The 18,924-nt window shown below is 43.2% G+C and overlaps 1 protein-coding gene across 1 annotated transcript in view; it reads right to left on the reverse strand.

The window, feature by feature from the left end:
- Positions 1–18,924, reverse strand: part of PREX1 (phosphatidylinositol-3,4,5-trisphosphate dependent Rac exchange factor 1) — a 223,706-nt gene that overhangs the window by 31,004 nt on the left and 173,778 nt on the right. Inside the window, exons 17-20 of the mRNA XM_053394201.1 lie at positions 12,728–12,820; positions 3,730–3,878; positions 3,093–3,178; positions 1,262–1,398 (exon numbers count right to left, since the gene is read on the reverse strand). Coding sequence (XP_053250176.1) covers positions 1,262–1,398; positions 3,093–3,178; positions 3,730–3,878; positions 12,728–12,820 — 465 coding nt within the window. The remainder of the gene's footprint in view (positions 1–1,261; positions 1,399–3,092; positions 3,179–3,729; positions 3,879–12,727; positions 12,821–18,924) is intronic.

Here is an 18,924-nt window from a genome sequence, read left to right on the forward strand (position 1 = left end):
TGTTCTTAACCTGAAGCACCACTTTAGCTAATGGGGCCTCCTGCTGCCACCACACCACCATCATGCGATTTCTGTTCTCATCCTGAAGCAAAGTTCTTAACCCGAGGTATTTCTGGGTTAGCGGAGTCTTTAACCTGAAGCATCTGTAACCTGAAGCGTATGTAACCCGAGGTACCACTGTATAGTGTTTTAACCTGGTCATCTTTACATTAATTCTGTGGGACTATGACTTTACAGATGAGGAAGTGAAGCAGAGAACTAGAGTGGTCCTGCAAAGCTGTGCCTGAGTAGGGATTGGGACCTGTCTTTCAGATCAGAGTCCACCAGAGTGCAACAAGTAAAGAGGCATTGCATTATCCCCCATCACTCTAAAGAATTTTCCCTCTACTCATCAGTTCCAGTCTTCTATTTGCGGACTGCTTTTTCTTCATCCTGTGGTCCTGATGAAAACTGCCTCCCTCCAATGCTGCTGTTTGCCCCAGAGGGAACCTGATATGGGCAATAGCAGCTGTAGGGGGGATATACTTTCATTTTGCCTGTAGCATGGAAAAATAGGGGTTAAACCCCCACCACACCCAAGACAAATGCCCCACCCCATGCCACAGTCCCAATCTTGAACACTTCCCCCTGTGGCTTCTCTTCAAATAACAAAAGTCAGTGGCATTAAATGCATACAGGTATTTCAGATATCATCTATTTTGGTCCTCAGTGAATAGAGATAGGCTTGAGGGGATTGTCCAGAAAAGCCCAAATATGACATTTTTTGTTGGGATTCCCCAATGTTTGGGAAACACTAGCCTATTGGGTAAATTTAGTCTACCCATATTTAGAGCCACAGCACTGTTTTTGGTTTAAGAGGGATGGGAGTGGAGTCAATTACTAAGAAATATAAAGAGCAGAAGAATGTTAGCATCTAGAGGAGAGAGCTCTGCTTTTAAAACTTGGATACAACAAAAGTAAAGAGATTTTATAATGGGGAGTGTTCAGGTCTCAGAACCAAATCTAATTTAGTACTTGGGGTTGTCCCTGCTAACTAGACAGAAGCAGCTTTTTGCCGCCCGAACAGGAATATCTGAGGCTAAGATAAATTTGGAAAGTTCTGCTTTCATGTGAATTCTAAGCACCCTCCCTCGTTGATGAGGGGATGTAAGTTCAAAGCACACTTATTCAGCAAAACAGTTGCACAAGAGCATGATACAGTGTTTTCTTACCCTCTAGAAGTATTGTAAGAAAACAACTACCTCCCTAACCAGTTTCTCACCAGATATTCCTGCTGCCTGTTCCTGTATGCCGCAAAGTGCTCCAGAACCTCAGTGTAATTTTCATTCATCACGTTATTCCCGCTCACTTTCAAGACACACTGCCCTGGGTGAAGGCCCACGGCGCTTGCTTCTGATCCTTAAGAAAGGTGGACAGGAGAGGGGTTTAGAAAGCAAGGCTACAGAGTAAGCAATAAATAAACAAGCTATTTCTGGTCAAGTGAGTAGCGGATATGACAGATTTTCTGAAGCAACCCTAGATGGGCCATTGGCTCCTCTTAGGTTCTTCTAGTGTAAGCTGTATTATACCGAGTCAGACCTCTCTAGACTTTCAGGCAAGGAACATTTCCACCCCTAACAAAATATGTCCGGGATTGGACCTGGGACCCTCTTTTCTACCCCTGAGCTACAGACCTTTCCCCCAAAAGGGAGGGAGAAAGGTTAGTTCTTTTACAAACGATCCTACAATCTGTTTAGAAGGCCAATCCTATATCCATTTATCTGAAACTCAATGGGACTTTATTCTGAGTGACCATGCATCGGATTGCACACTGAACTACTTTTTGTTTTAGATTGTCTACATTCAATAAGTTTATACCTTGCCTTTCCTACCAACAGTGCTTTACACATCATAAGACCGGTGGGAGCGGCAAGCGGGAACCAAATCTAGACCTTCCAATGTCAGCGGCTTTTTCTGGAATAAGGAGCCTGAAGCGGAGCAACGAAAAGGCCCTGCTCTGTTATCCAGACATAGCAGACCAGGCTTCCAGTATTTATACCAGGCATACTAACAAAAAGGCAGCATATTGCCTGCTAATAGTAGGGATCGATGCTGCAGAGATTGCAGAATAGTAGGGATTGACCTCTAGGTGCCTCTGTGCCTGACAAGGCCAGCTCCAGATCTGATGAAGCCCTTAGCCAGGTTGACATCAGTGGCCCTCCACCCAGCCATGAGCTTACCCAGCAAATGGGGCTTGCATTCTGGTGCCAATACAAGCCCTGGTAGGATTTTGTCCCACTCAGGAGCTCCCAAGTAGAGCTGATCCCTGCCCAAAATGTGACTTGCAGTTGGTGCTGGATTTGGTGTTGAATGCAAGGTCCAATTTTCGGCAAGAAGCTTTGCAGCTTGAATTCAAGCTGCAGCTGCACAGCTGACTCTTTCTTTGCAGCTCTGGATTAAACTAAAGCCAAGGCCACAAACAAAGAAAAAAAGTATCGGAAGCAAACCTACAGTTGACTCCCAGTTCTTCCTTTGAAGTGACTGACAAGTGGACAGCCCCACCCACCCACCACATGGCCCACGGAGGGTGGGCCAGATGTAGATCCAGCCCACCAATTACCGTATTTTTTGCTCTATAAGACTCACTTTTTTTCCCTCCTAAAAAGTAAGGGGAAATGTGTGTGCATCTTATGGAGCGAATGCAGGCTGCGCAGCTATCACAGAAGCCAGAACAGCAAGAGGGATTGCTGCTTTCACTGCGCAGCGATCCCTCTTGCTGTTCTGGCTTCTGAGATTCAGAATATTTTTTTCTTGTTTTCCTCCTCCAAAAACTAGGTGTGTCTTGTGGTCTGGTGCGTCTTATAGCACGAAAAATATGGTAGGTCCAGTTCCCCACCTCTGATGTGAACTGTTGAATTTACCACAATCCACTACATAGCATCTTGTTTTAATGCACCTTATTAATATTTTTAAAAGGCAATTAGTGTTATAATTAAGACACAGGGCATGACTCATCCTATAGGTTACTCCTGTTTTCCAGGATACAGCTCAGCTACCTGTATACAGCTCCCCTATTCTGTGTTCAGAGCTCATTTCACATCCCCCTTTCTCACCTCTCCCCACAGCATGAACATATGGTGGTGCTGCTCCCCGAATCTGGAAGCACAGCTTTTCACTGCAATCTGGGATTTTGATAATCCTGTCAAAAATAAAAGGGATGTGGATGACAACAGTCCTGCTTAGTTACATCACTGGTCTTCTGTGCACATGTGGTTATTCTTCATCACTTATTAAGTAATGTCTTGGGCTTGGATTCTAAGGGGAATTCTGTGACTATAGGCAAACAAACACAGCTCAGCAGTCAGATTGGGGGGGGGATCATAAGGTCACATGAGAATAAAATGGAATCCAGCAGCTCTAAAAGCTCTTTCACCCAGAAGCAGAGATGTCACGCTGGGGAGTTTTTCATAACTGCTAAATTCATGCTATCCTTAATTCAGTATCATTTGTATGCTAAAGTTATTAACTCTGACGCATGAGGCATACAATGAACATTAACTATAAAAAGAAAGGTATGAGTTGTGATTTTATAATACATGGTTTAATGTGTACGTTTGCTCTCAAGACTGCACTAGAGTGTAGAATTGTAAAATGTTTACGTTGACTTCATTATGATAGGCATTAATATATATTATATTAACTGCTCAGATTCAGCTTCCAAGAGCAACCTGGATTTTTCTGGCGACTTACTCTTTTGCCTTGATTGCCACAAGAAGCCGAAGAGGTCTCCGAGAGCAGAAAGACTGGTTCAAGATGGTCTCCACCTCTTGAAATGGGCGCAGGAACACCAGATCCTCATTCATGGAATAAATCTTCCGCCCAACCTGCAATCCAGCCATCTGAAATGACACACGGAAGTTATAAACCACTCCACGCTTATCATTCCATGCTTTATCATTTGAGTAGCATGTGGCAGACGGTATGTGAGATAATGGATTTACAGCTGCCCAGGAGTTCCTTAGAAGCTTATCAAGTTTTCCTACAGGAGAATGTCAGGTGTTTCATTCTGGGTGTGTTCTAGATCACACAAGGTCAACTGCAGAAGAGTACTGTATGTGTTTTAGGCCACACAAGGTTGGCTTTTTATTTACCTTTGGTACCCCAGATGTTACTGAGCTACAGTTCCCATGAACCCTAACCCATAAAAATATGGTTTTATTAAGCCAGGCGCTGTCTATAAATGTACAGCAGAACCTTTTTTATGAATCAGGATTACTGAATGTCCTTTCAAAGGGTGAGAGAAGACCTAAACAAATGCGAGTAATGATCTACATTGGTTTCTGTATTTCCTCTGCTTTTGCTACTCTTTATAAGCGAGCACAGTTATCTGGATAATGAGATGCTGGCTTTGTGCAAGAGCTATCTATCGATTGGACAAGGGCCAACATGCTTTTGGATACAGCTCAGCGAATTATCAGACATCTGCTTGTCAATTGTTCCTTCAAAGCATGGCAGTAAACATGCCTCCCAATAGAAGAATGCTTTTGTTGTTGCTCTGTCCTGATATGTTGTGGTTGTATCAATCACAAATCAGTTCCATAATTAAAACATGCAGAGATGAAGCATTGCAATAAACACAGAATTATTCTACCATATGGAGCGAGAGTAGGGAACCTTGTTCAGCCCACGTGGCAAAGGGGTGTGGAGCCAGGGGCAGAAGTGGGTGGAGTAACAGGTGTAACTCTTGCCAGAGTTAGAGGCTTCTACCCAGTTGCACTTATATATTGATCTGGTCAATCAAGAGGCAAGAGCACTTGAGGATGGAGGATTGGGAAGGGTGGCCAAGACAGACGTGAGGGCCAGACAGAGATGTCTAGAGGGCCGCATTTGGCTCCCAGGTCTGAGGTTCCCCACCATGGATGTTGATAGATTTCAAATAGAATTAAAGCAATCTATAGCAAAGGTCACCAACATGGTGCCCATGGGCACACATTTTCCCACCGTGGCCATATCTGATGCCCACAGGGTCCCCTCCCCCATTTCCTATACTGAAATTAGACATTAAACAGGCATTCTGTTGTGGGCAAGAGAATAAGTTGTGCTGCAGTTTCTCTGGTTTGTGAGTGTGATCATGGTCCCAAAAATGGTTAGCAGCCCTTGATCCATGGACAAATGAAAAATAAGCATTTTGCAATTCAGAAAATGCGCACAATTAGATTGTCTCTTTTTGTTATCATTGAAACCGGGACTATTTCTAGGCTTGAAATTTTGTGGGGGCAATGTCTCTTGAAATGAGAGGAACAGAATAACATTAACAAGTTGACAGTCAGGACTTCAATGTCCTATATACTGTAGCTCCATAAGTAGCAGACCTGATTTGAATCATGTCTGAATTTAGGTTTTCTTGATTGAGAGCTTTGATTAAAAAAATATTTTTTGATATAGAATAACATCACAGCCAAGCTTGTGGAAGTGACTGGTTAGTTTGGGTTAAAGGGATATATTAGCAGCAAGGGGCCAATTCTTACATATCCCCTATTTTCCAAAGAAAGAATCAGGACGCAACATTCCTGCACTGGAGGGGGGTGGATTAGATGACCCTTTGGGTCCCTTCCAACTTTACAATTCCATGATTCTATGACATGAGCTGCAGGGTCTAGTTGTGAGTGAGAGATGCAGGAAATAAAGGAACATTGAGCCCTATGCCTCTGTGCCCATCACTTTATGTGTGCTGCATATGAATACAGATGTGCAAACATTTTCATGTGCTGTTTTAACAGCAAGCATCAGATATATACAGCATGGCCTATGGAACAAGTAGAATACTTAAAAGGCTCAGTTGTGAATTGCAGTCACTCACATTCTTGAATTTCTATATGGGCCTCAGACACCCAGGGATAATAATACCTATGTTACTGGTTTGCTGTAAAAACTACTAAGTGCTACATAAATGCTGTTATTATCTTCTCTGGCACCTGAAGCATGGTCCAGAACAGTTCCAATTCAGATCCATGTAAGAGAACTTCATTTACCCATTGTGTCTGCCTGTCCAACACAATAAGCTAGCGCATTAAGAAAAAGGATTGCTTTGGTTAAGCTCTTTGTGGGCTTCCAGATAACCATGAGGCCTGCCAAAGTCCCAGTTTTTAGATTAATCACTTGCATCTGCAGAACCTGCCTGTTGTTCACTTTGGTTATGCAGATGGGAGCAGGCTAGTGTTGCTAAGCAACGGCAGCACAGGGAGACAATACTGCATCTCTGGGTCTTCTTTCTCAAAACCTTTGGGAGGCAGAATGGGGGGAGATGGGATGCTTAATGCACCCCGATAAAGGAGCTGATCGCCGAAGAATTGATGCTTTTGAATTATGGTGTTGGAGGAGACTCTTGAGAGTCCCATGGGCTGCAAGAAGATCAAACCTCTCCATTCTGAAGGAAATCAGCCCTGAGTGCTCACTGGCAGGACAGATTGTGAAGCTGAGGCTCCAATACTTTGGCCACCTCATGAGAAGAGAAGACTCCCTGGAAAAAAACCCTGATGTTGGGAAAGATTGAGGGCACAAGGAGAAGGGACGACAGAGGACGAGATGGTTGCACAGTGTTTTCAAAGCAACCAACATGAGTTTGACCAAACTGCAGGAGGCAGTGGAAGACAGGAGTGCCTGGCGTGCTCTGGTCCATGGGGTCACAAAGAGTCGGACATGACTAAACAACAACAACAACAAAGGAGCTGCACACACAGGTGGATACCCAGACTTCACATGCTGCTGCAGTAGCAAGAAGAAGGTCCCCAGTCTACTGAGAAATCCTGACAGGTGAACCTGTCACCATGATGTCACTCAGCAATGGACCAGCACATATGGAATCATCAGTCTGCAATAGATGCCTAAGAGGAAAGGCTGCAGGTGGATAATTAGCTGGGGGGAATGTCTTGTGCAGGGTTAATTAAGGGGCACAAAGGGGCCTGCTACCAGGACAGGGCTGATAAATGGGTCAGTGGTCCATACCAGGAACTGGTGGCAAAATCCACCTCCAGGGAGGTAAGACCCGCTCAATTCATTATGTGTCATAGCCAATGTGGACCTGCCACTGGTGCTGCGGATAATCCAATCCAACCAGCACCTCATTACTACTCATTTCCCAAATTGCGCACACCAAGAATAAGGAAGAGTGCCCAGCACTCCCTCGGACAAACTGATAATAGTGCACAGTGCGCTAGGCTACCTCATCTCAAGACAATTGTATTAAGGGGTTGTGGACACACAGTGGCTTTCACAAGTCAATGGCCAAATGTGGTGGTCTTATCCAGCTCAGTTGCACTGAGTGACCATCCTCAGGGCCTGCCTGACATTATTTAGCTCTACCTGAGGTGGAGCAGCAAATGCTGCCAACCGCCGCCGCAAACTCAGACAATATTCCTAGTACTACTGATTAAGCACAGAATTGGCTTTAAAGAAGAATTTTGCTCCAGATCGGTAGGTAGACCAAACATAATCTACACTACTGCTCACCTGCCTCTTCTTTCCAAAGGACTCAACTCAACATATGAGTTCCTCAAACCCAAAGAAGAGAGGCAGGACCCTAATTGAATATTTGCTAGAAGGCACGGTATATCCCAGGCATAGGCAAACTCGGCCCTTCAGGTTTTTTGGGACTACAACTCCCATCATCCCTAGCTAACAGGACCAGTGGTCAGGGATGATGGGAGTTGTAGCCCCAAAACATCTGGAGTTTGCCTATCCTATGGATTTATACATGCTTTTTCTCCTCCTCCTCTTTTTTGGCTGCATTTACCCATTAAGATTTACTTGTGTATCCTGATCAATTCATATCCCACACCATCTGCTCCCCAGACCAGCTGCCTCTCTTTGCCTAATGTTAGGGCTGGCCCTGAAGTAGGTGGATGGCCAGACCAAACACCTCAACTTAAAGGAGTGAAGAAAAGTACAGAAACAGGAAGTTTGTGGCAGAGGAGAAGTCATTCCATCAGATTAGAAGCTTTTAGTTGCCAATGGATCAAGAGGTCAAGGAATTTGGGAAGATGGGGTGCCTATGGTACAAATATGTGAATTCTTCCAGATTCAGAAGGGAAACGGGTAGATGTTACCCAGAACTAACTTAATGAAGCTGAACATATATTAAATCATAGTAGACCTTTAACAGTGGCCAGATGTTTTTTCAGGAAAATAGTATTTGTATAAAAGCCGATTTGTTCCTAAGAAATTTAGAACTGAAGATGAGAACAAAGAGTTGGCTGATATCAATCTGAGCGCCACTTCCAATGTCACATTCTTGCTCCATGAAGAAGTACATTTGGAATAACACAAAACACAAAACAGAATGTCACGAGTGTAAAATCTGCATGGATTTCATTCAAAAAGTCTGTAAACGCTTTTTGCAGTCAACTTCTGAGATGTTTCCTGAAAAGCCCTCATCACTGTGAAATAACATTTTACATATTCACTCTTCCCTTGCTTAAAAATATTATGGAAGAATCTTCCTGGCATGATTAGGAAGAATCAGAGTGACACAGCAAGCAGTAAAGAGATTCTTTGAATGTGTGTTTAATTTGTGTGCCAAGGGATTGCAGAAAAACGGCAGAATGTGGTACTAGGTAAAGAATGCCAGCTTTCTTTAAAAACAATAAAATAATTTCTAGTTCTAGAGGCTGTAAAGACATGCTTGAAAATGTGCAGCAATGCCTGATGAACTTTCAAAAGCCAGAATAATACTGAATAAAATATCCTCGGGCAAAACTGGGGTTCCAGTGCCTGCCCATCTCCTTCGCCAACAAAACCAGAATTATGCAGAATAATGGGGAGGGGAAACCATTTCAAAGAACGTAAGATAAATGATAAGTGATTTGGATTTGCACAGTTGGGATAATTCGCACAGGTCACAAAACTTCTTATGGCACAGCATACAGATCGCCTAGGTGCTGAGTTTTAGTTTAGGGCGGACTACCCTATCTATTAGGACGCGGGTGGCACTGTGGTCTAAACCACAGAGCCTAGGGCTTGCTGATCAGAAGGTCAGCAGTTCAAATCCCCGTGACGGAGTGAGCGCCCGTTGCTCAGTCCCTGCTCCTGCCAACCTAGCAGTTTGAAAGCATGTCAAAGTGCAAGTAGATAAATAGGTACCGCTCCGGCAGGAAGGTAAATGGCGTTTCCATGCGCTGCTTTGGTTTCACCAGAAGCGGCTTAGTCATACCGGCCACATGACCCGGAAGCTGTACACCGGCTCCCTCGGCCAGTGAAGCGAGATTAGCACCACACCCCAGAGTCGTTCGTGACTGGACCTAATGGTCAGGGGTCCCCCCCTTTACTCTATTTATAATTAATCCACAAACATGAAACCTTATCTCTATTCCATTGCATTTATTGTGATTAAAGCAACAGTGGCTGACTCCCAATTTGGAGACCCCAGCTGGCCTGCCAAGCAAATTTTCCTGGCCCCTCAAGACCCCACTGACTTAGGCCGCAGAGGCAAAAAACCCACAAAAATTAAAGCAGGCTTAGCGCTTGAATTATTTGATGAGTGGAGAGGGGATGATAACCATCCTCCTCAGCCGATCTGGATGGTGCCTGTACATGCGCACCCTTTGCGTATTCCATGCATGTTGGTGTGAGAGAGCATGGGATGTCTTTGGCCACACCCACAGCTGGCAGGTGACCCCTGGAGGGTTGGCCAGTGGTGAATGTGGCCTGCGGACCAAAGAAGGCTAGCCACTCCAGCATTAAAGGCGAATTACTCAATCGGCTCATAATGCTTCCCTTGTTTACTATTACAATGGTACCTCGGGTTACATACGCTTCAGATTACATACACTTCAGGTTACAGACTCCGCTAACCCAAAAATAGTGCTTCAGGTTAAGGACTTTGCTTCAGGATGAGAACAGAAATCGCGCGGCAGCGGGAAGCCCCATTAGCTAAAGTGGTGCTTCAGGTTAAGAACTGTTTCAGGTTAAAAACAGACATCCGGAACGAATTAAGTACTTAGCCCGAGGTACCACTGTATATTCTAATCTAATGGATTACTGAATATTGCTTTATTTTGTTTATGTGGTTTATTTTAAAGTTATGCTTTTAGCTTCACTTTTTTGTATTGGATCAGATTTTTATCAGGTGTGTAATCTTTGCTGTCTGTTTTGTTGTGTCTTCATCCTGTAAACCAGGCATAGGCAAACTCGGCCCTCCACATGTTTTGGGACTACAACTCCCATGATCCCTAGCTAACAGGACAAGTGGTCAGGGATGATGGGAATTGTAGTCCCAAAACATCTGGAAGGCCGAGTTTGCCTATGCCTGCTGTAAACCATCATCGTGTATAGTAATATAGGAAGGTGGTATACAAATTAAAAGTGAAATGAAATGAAATCTAAAAGCTCAGCAATAAGAATGTGGGCGCTACCACATTCAGACTATTACTATTGGTTCATCTAGCTCAGTACTGACTATAAAGACTGCCGGGGGGGGGAGCCAAAAATGTATTTCTATTGAGCACCCTGTTCTCCCCACCCCTCCCTTCCCTGGAGAGCATCAGGCCACCAGAGGGTTTTCCAAATGGTCTGCAGCTGCTGCGCTGGCCTGGAACCATATGCCAGATAGCTTTGTAGTATCAAAAAGCAATTAAAGAGCCCAAGAATGCAATAAAAGGCATTACTGCTAGGTTTCAAATCTTTGCGAATTGAGCCGATGGCTCTCCTGTTCACCAGGATTTGGCTTGGGTTCATATTTAAAGCAGTATCTTAAGGCCAAATGGGAAAGAAGGGCAAATGGTCAAAGCAAGTTTTTCTTCGAAGGTCAAGACAAAGATTCCTTTGCAAATTGTGTGTTCTATAGTCTCAAAACACAGAGAGATTTCCCTCCCCACCCCAACACTGAAATGTTCTATGGGCAGCTCTCCAAGGAAATGACGAAGGGATTATCTGCCAGGCAGTGGCTTACCAAGAGGCTTGCATTCTGCTAAATCACGGCCTAGTGTAACATTTAAATGTAGTCAGTACTGGTAATTACAAAAATAAAAGTAAAATAAAATAAATTCTGTAGTGTGCATTTGAAACTATAGAGCCAGTTTTTACAAATGGCTCCAGTGTTCCAAGGATGTAACACTTTTGCTTAATTTGCCTATTTCTCCCCTCTCTTGTGATCTCTAGCACACCTATGATTCTGCACCTGTATATACTGTACCTAGTATATACTGTACCAAAATATTCAGAATCTGCCAAGCCTCAGATACTGAGTTTCAAACAAGGAATGCAAATTTAGCAACTTTCTGCAAAACAGGAACATTTGCCAAAAAGAGAGAGCGCTGCATGCATGCAGAATTAGAAATATCTTTGAGTTGTTCCTGAGCATATATGCAACCATCACAATGTACACTGTACGACTACCTCCAATATATAATGCACTTTGTAGACTTTTATATCTGCCCAATGAATGGTGACTTTTGCAAACAGTGAACATCTACCAGCAAAATTACAAGAGTGGATTTATGAAATTTGTCCTTTAAATGTGTTCACATAATATGGGAACAATTGGTGGCTTATGTACATTTTCCCCTTAATACATCAGACCAATGCACTATGTGGGTGGCAAAGGCAGACAATGCTGGTCTTGAGTTAAGGAGCCATATATTGTCTGCATCAGTCTACCCAACTTTTATGAATCCACTCTTGTTAGTAAGTACATATCCTTTATTGTGAACATCCTGGGAAACTACAGATTGATAGCATGGCTGGCTTTGAAGGTTTTAGCTCTCCTCTTCCCATTCATTTCCATAATCCAAGACCACCATGCTTTGGCAATGTGCACATAGTCCTCCTGCTCGGTGTCTGTGGTGGCAGTGTTTAAAATACCACATTATCTGCACATGTTTGTTATAAATGTGTATCCTAGCAAAAAAATCACTATCACACAGATGCTCACACACATGGCTCTATCTTAGAGGTGTCATTTAAACCACCAATCTATTTCTGCAGCCACTGCTGGTGAAATTTTGAAAGCGGGGAAATTACAAGCTTTATTGACCAAAATGTACTACCCCATAAGTTGTGTTGCACTTTTGCTCTCTCACTTTCTCAACATGGTCCACTGTGCTGGGCTTTCCTTAATTTATTGTCTAGATCACTGGTGTGCAGACTTGTGTTAAAGGCAGATTAAACTAGTACTATTACACAGATGACACTAATTTTCCAGTTGACATAAATGCTTTTGCCTTGAGGAATCAACTAGATGTGCCATGGGAAATTGGTGACCAGAATCTCCTGTTGCTGTTGTTTTTAACTTCAAAGCAGCTATGAAGGGCTGTTAATTTGGTCCTGGATAGGGGATGCTTAACCATTTCATCCTACGCTGTTCTCTGGACCTAAATTCCCTACTCCCATCCCAAGTTATTAGCTCTGCAGGAGGAAAAAAGCCATGTGCAGATGCTTGTTGTTTGATGCTGATCTGAAAACAGCTTCCCTGTGGTCAGCTTCATGTCTTGCAACACAGCATGCCGCTCTGGGCCAGAGGGGAGCCTGCTGCCTTATCACTTAATTAAATTACTCTGAAAGAATGCCATATAAAGGAACTAAACGCCTAACAATGCACAAAAGCAGTTTCCTGCAACAGGAATCACAGAAGATCCTCAGTGGCCTTCTAGATGCTACTAAAATGAAATAACCTCCTGTATGTTATTTTTGGGGCACTTCAAAGCACCTCCTAATGCAGAAAAGGCAAATGTTTACAAATGTCAGGAGGTTTCACCTCTGCATGTGACCCTCGTCGAACAGACTTCACCACAATGGCTTTGTTCTTGTCTTCTATGTCGAAGCCATAGTCATCCTCTTCTGGCAAAACCTTGGAAAGAATGAGAGAGAAAAAAATAACTTTGACAAACCTGTGAGCTGTTTCACCAACCAATGAGTTTGGTCCTCAGTTGTGTAATTGTTGGTTGCTGTTTCAATGGCATGGTTTGCATGTCACATTAAACCATTGTTTAAAACAAACTATGGTTCAATGTGAACGCACAGCTTGCGGCTCCATGCTACTGTAAAGTTCTCATTGCACTCCACTTCTGCTGGCTTGTCATGATATCTAAACAGGGTCTCATGGTTTGTTTCCTCAAAATAAACCAAGCAGTAAGCCAAGAACAGACCTTGGGCCACTTGTGGTTGGTTTGGAAAAAGCAAACAAACCACGAATCTATGTTTGGATGTCATGACGAACTGAACTCTGGTCTGTTTCCCAATGATACAGTAGTGGGGTAGGAACACAGGATGAACACTTCAGTAGCACCATCACACTGAATGTTTACATTCAACCATTGTTATTTTTTAACTATGGTTTAATGTGACATGTGAACTGAGTTAGTGTCTTCTTTCTTCCTGATCCTTAACATGAATATATATATATACACACACACACACGAGACCTAACACAGTTGTTCTTGCAACACAACACGCATTGAAATGCAGGATTAATCTATGGGCACCCAAGATTGAGGACCAAACCAGATACAACAGTGGCAGATAGGTGCTTCACTGAAACATGGATATGAATAGGTCTTTGTGCAAAAGCAGCACAAAGGAGAAAGATGTAGAACTTTTTTGCCCTTCCGCCACTTGTCTCCCCTGAGTCCATTGCCTCAAGCACTTTCCTCCAATCCTGGCTCATTTCCAGCATTAGATCACAGAATGGAGAATTGCATCTGGAGCAATTAACCACAGAGAGCCTAAGGCCCAAGAGGGAGAATGGATAGCATCGCACTCCCCCACAATCTTTTTACAGTTAACACACACACAGAGAGAGAGATGTGCACAGACTTCACATGTGAGCAGGGTGCACACATGAATAATGGTCCTGCCCCATTTAGCTCTGGCCTCCAGTCTTTTGACTAGTAAGCCAACGTGACTACTAAGCCCAATGCAGCCCACAAGCCATGTATTGTGTCTCACCTGCCTGAGCCTGGAAAAACAGGCAGGATGCTCAAAAACCCAGCAGGTTACATTTGGTTTGCCAGATCAGACAGGAAAAAAGGAAACAGTCAGGAAAACTTCTCATAAACATGTTGTCCCACTCTGCCCCTCTTCACTGTCCCAGTGGGGGGCAATAGTGAAGGTTCATGGATACAATAGCAGGGAGAGGCTTTCTCTCTTTCTCTTCCTCCCTGTCAACCAATCACTGTTGCTAATAGGGTGACACAAGTTACTATGGGCAAGAACCTCCTTTAGACCCTTGAACCTCATCAGAGTATTAGGAAGTATGATGAGGTAACAGGGAGAGAAGAGGAAGACAAAGGAGTGGGATAATGTTCTCTGTTCTTTTCTGCATCTGAGTGAAAGGAAGAGTAATTTTTTGTTTGGGGATGGAAGGAAATGTGGACTTTGAAAGATGTGGGAGGGTGGTGGAGATGGCAGTGGGATTCTCCACAAGCTCAAATCAAAAATTTGAGCAGAAGGAAAATTTTGGCGCTTTTAAAGCTCTTTTTGATTTTGAGGTATGCTTCAGTCTCCAAATTCCACTTCCAACCTTGACTAGGAAGAAATTCACTAGCATCTCTAGTCTCAACATCTCTCATTTATGTATGTTTCAACTTCCAACCAAATCCCCCTTCCCTGCCCACCCACCCCAATGTGAGGCTGCTCTTGAAAACTACCTGGAAACTTCCATTTATTCAAAATGAGGCAAACTGCATGTTTTCATACGGAAAAGGCTCCCAATGTATTTCTGTATATTTTTCAAGGTGTCGCTCTTAACCTTTAAGACTGCAAGTGAAATTGATGGTGAGGATAAGCAGGGCATTTCCAGCCGCGGCCCCCACATTATGAAACTCTCTCCATGGAGAATACTAGCAGTCCAGATCCATAAAAATGTCAGCACAAGTGTTTCTACTCAGCAGTATCTGGGGGGTTGGACTGAATCTTAACCTGAGGTAACTTAATCTATGGTGACTACTCTGCTTCAGTTTTTTGTAAGTTGCTTAGATTTTTTAAAATTTCGTGTTAAGCAACTAAGAAATAATGAAATAATATGTTCTCTGTTTTGTGTTTTTGTCCTATAAATTGCGTAGCAGGATTGGTTGAATTTGATAATAAAATTCTAATAAGAAACAAAATTTAAATTTGCAAGATTGCATCAAACCTTTACATGATCTGCTAGGTAATAAACATCACAAGAATGTTGGGTTAGAGTTTGGGCAGAGGAGTTTGCTACAATTCCTTTTTGCAGTGCTTAGAAGATACAAAGGTCATTATGTACTTGTGGGTCAGTGCTATTAGCTCACCAGTTTCCTTTTGTTGCAGCAGTTCATTATGGCAGAAGATTAAGGAAACTAAGCCTCCTTCCTGGCAGGAGTTGAAATATACAAGACAACACTACCTCTGGCTCCAAAGAAGCAAGACAATGCCGATTCAGGAGCCGGTGAAGTTAAGGGGAGACAGTGCAGAAGAAGAAAAAAAACCCTGCTTACCAAACAACACTGAGCAAGTCTGTTCACCACAAAGAGCTCACCGCTCACTGGTGAAGCACTAGCCTTACAAGTGGCCCAGGTTTCATCTTCCAATACAATCCACCCTTTGTGCCCATAAGTTCTGGAGCCAATTGAAACTGGATGGAGGACTCATCTGCTCCAGCTTGCCATTTTTTCATTTGGAGAGGCTACAAGGGGATTGCCTGCCTGCCTGCCTGAAAAAAAAGCATGTCCACAACAGTGTTTTTTCAAAGCAATGGGATGCGAGAGCTGTAATTAGCTCTACAATTTGACTGGATTCATGTGGGGAAAGCCCCAGGAAACCTTGACCCTTGGGCAAGTTAAACAAAGCAAAGTACTTTTAATACTATGTCTTGGTCATTTACTGTGGCTTAAAATAGTTTCAATGAAAATAACAGTTTAACCTCTCTTCACATTTAAAAATGAAGTTAAAAGGGAAAAGCAATTCACCACAAGGCCGAGTAACGTTGCTGTTTTTTATCAGTTCTTCCGCCAAGGCGTAGGGGTGCTGGGAGATGCCTATGCCCTTAAAAAATAAGTTTTGTTGATTAACTATCAATCTGCTTTTCAGTGAGGATCTACCCATACATCTGTTAAGGGTCTTCTCCTTATGCAAAAACTCTGTGTTAAATTGCTGTCAGGTTGTCAGGATACTTTCTAAGGCAGATTTCCCCAGCCTGCCATGTTGGCTGGGGCTGAAGGGTGTTGCAATTCAAAACATTCAGAAGGCACCAGGTTGGGGAAGGTTAAGGTAAAGCACCAAAGGACTGGGGCATGATGATGAACTCTGCTGTGAAGGAAGGGCCCTGGACATTGCCCTCCTGCATATTAGTTTGAAGCAGGCCAAAATGCCTGGCTTGATCTCCGTTGAAATGTAGTGCCGCTGCTGCAGGGGCTGTTCACTAGCCACCTCCCTTGTGAGACTGACAGCGCAACCTATTCATGTCTACTGGGAGGTCAGCCCCACTGACTTAAATGGGACTTGTGCCCAGACGTGATGATGGCCACCAGCACAGATGGCTTTACAAGCGAATTGGGCAGACTCATGAAGGATAAAGCTCTCAGTGACTACTAGTCGTGGTGGCTATATATTGCCTCTGGTACCAGATGTTGTATGCCTCTTCTTGCAAGCTACCAGAGAGCATGAAACTGAGAGCACTGATGGCGTCGTGCAAGTGGGCTGCATTAGAAGGCCCTTTAGTCTGATGCAGCCGGGCTCCTCCTAAGATAAGTCTATATATTGAAGCTTCAGGCACCAGGCCAATGTTGTTGTTGTTGTTACAGTGGAACCTTGGTTCCCGAACACCTTAGATGCTGAACAAATTGGCTCCCGAACAGCACAAACCCAGAAGTAATTGTTCCAGTTTGCAAACGTTTTTTGGAAGCCAAACATCAGCTGCAGCTTCTGCGGTTTCCGATTGGCTGCAGGAGCTTCCTGCAGCCAATCGGAAGCCACACCTTGGTTCTCAAACCATTTCAGGAGTCAAATGGACTCCCAGAATGGATAAAGTTCGGGAACCAAGGTTCCACTTTATTTGCCCATGCTTTCCAAAAATAATAATAATTAAGAGTGAGGCTCTTTAATACACTCTGTTTCTGAATTATTATTTTTCTATTGTGGTTTTACCTTGCTGTTTTGCTTCATGTTTTATGGTGGCTTATTATTACAGTATTTTAATTTAAATGGTAGATCATAAGTGCTTTCAATAAACACACGCATAAAAATAAACAGGGCTACTGGATACTGCATAAGTTGCCGTCTCTGTAGAAGGTCTATTTGTTTCATGATGAAACTTCCCAGATCAACCCCAGAGTCTTTACATTCCAGTTCTGAAGCCATCATTTATGAACAACAAAAGAGATATCCTAACACTGGTACAATTTTAGTATCTGGAATTAGGCCTAAGATTTAATTTTCCTGAACTATGTAGAGAATTTTGTATGTTTTTCCAGCATTTCATGTTTCATGCCAATGAACAGAAACAATTGCACAAGCAAACGAAATTAAGTATTTGTTTGAAGAGTGTTTGCTTCACACTGGAACAATTTGCCTTTTGGCATCTGCACATGTCACTTGGCAGAAAACATCAGCTGTTCTTTCCAGTGTTAGGTCAGAACAGGGGATAAAAGACAAGGGGGAATAGAGAGGCAGTTGATTTCTCCTTATGCAATTTGGCATCTGTTGCAAAAAAATACAACATAGCGCATTTCAAAAGCCACTCGACTGAGACAATCCATCTTGTTTAAAATTCAGAAGGAACGTAGTGATGGATAAAGGTGCAGATGATGTAATTCATCCTTTCCCAACCTGGTACCCTCTAGATGTTATGGACTGCAATTGCCATCAGCCCCAGCCAGCACAGCTGTGGAAAGCACCACATTGGTGAATGCTCCTGCAACGCAAGGCAGCGTCCCAGCCTAGAAACCAAAGAATTCTAACTGTTCCTTCCTGTTCAGGGCCCACTGGAGAGGACACACCAAGAGTGCACTTTGCCAAGAGCCTCTTCAGACGCATAGATGGCCTTCAAACCAGATCTGCCACAGAGTATGCAACTCAACAGGGAGTGATCCCTGATGAAATTAGCTCTCTGGTGAAGTACCTACAGTATATGACAAGCACGTTTTCAAACATGTTTGCCTGCAAATACCTGTTTGTCACAGTCTAGGACACATGCTTAGCACGTCCTAGATGCACACCTGAAAAGGTAATGTGTGAGGTGGCACAAAATGGGATTTGTGACCCCTTTGCAAAAAAAAGCCTGGCTAAAAATAATTGGTCAATAATTCCTCCGAATTGCTTATTTGAACAGGACTTTTTGTTTGTTATTTAATTATTTTAATCTGCCCTGAATTGCAGCTGGAAAGGCACAGTTAAAGTCTTTCAAGTTGTTGTTGTTGTTATTGTTGTTTTATTAACTGCCCTGAACTTCAGTTTGCTGGAAAGGCAGAAGAAAACTCTTTTAATAAGAACAACAGTTTTTAGCAGGAGTACAGTATTTTTAAAAAACAACAACAACATAACTGATGGGCACATGACACATTACATACAGTAATCACAAAATAACTGAATATGGTATTCAGGGGAAGAATCACATTTTCCAGTGACATTGTAGTTCTGTCTGAGTACTGAAGGAAATATAGTGTGGCATAGTGGTTAGAGCCTTGGTCAAGGACCTAGCAGAGCAAAAGAGTTGGGGTTCAAATCCCCACTCAGCCATGAAGTCCACTTACAGGGTGACCTTGGGCTAGGGATCAACTCTCGATCTAACCAACCTCACACACAGCGTTGCAGAGAAGAGAATATGCACATGCAAAGAACCATGTATACAAACTTGAGTTCCTTGGAGGAAATGTGGGCTATAAATGCAATAAATTGCAAGAAAAGAGCATTTAGTGGGAAATGAATAAGAAAAACCAAGGAGGTGTAGGTTTGGCCTTATGCAGCCAACCCTTCCTGTGAGTCCTCGCAGGA

This window comes from Podarcis raffonei, chromosome 6 (assembly GCF_027172205.1).
Source record: "Podarcis raffonei isolate rPodRaf1 chromosome 6, rPodRaf1.pri, whole genome shotgun sequence".
Lineage (NCBI taxonomy): Eukaryota > Metazoa > Chordata > Lepidosauria > Squamata > Lacertidae > Podarcis > Podarcis raffonei.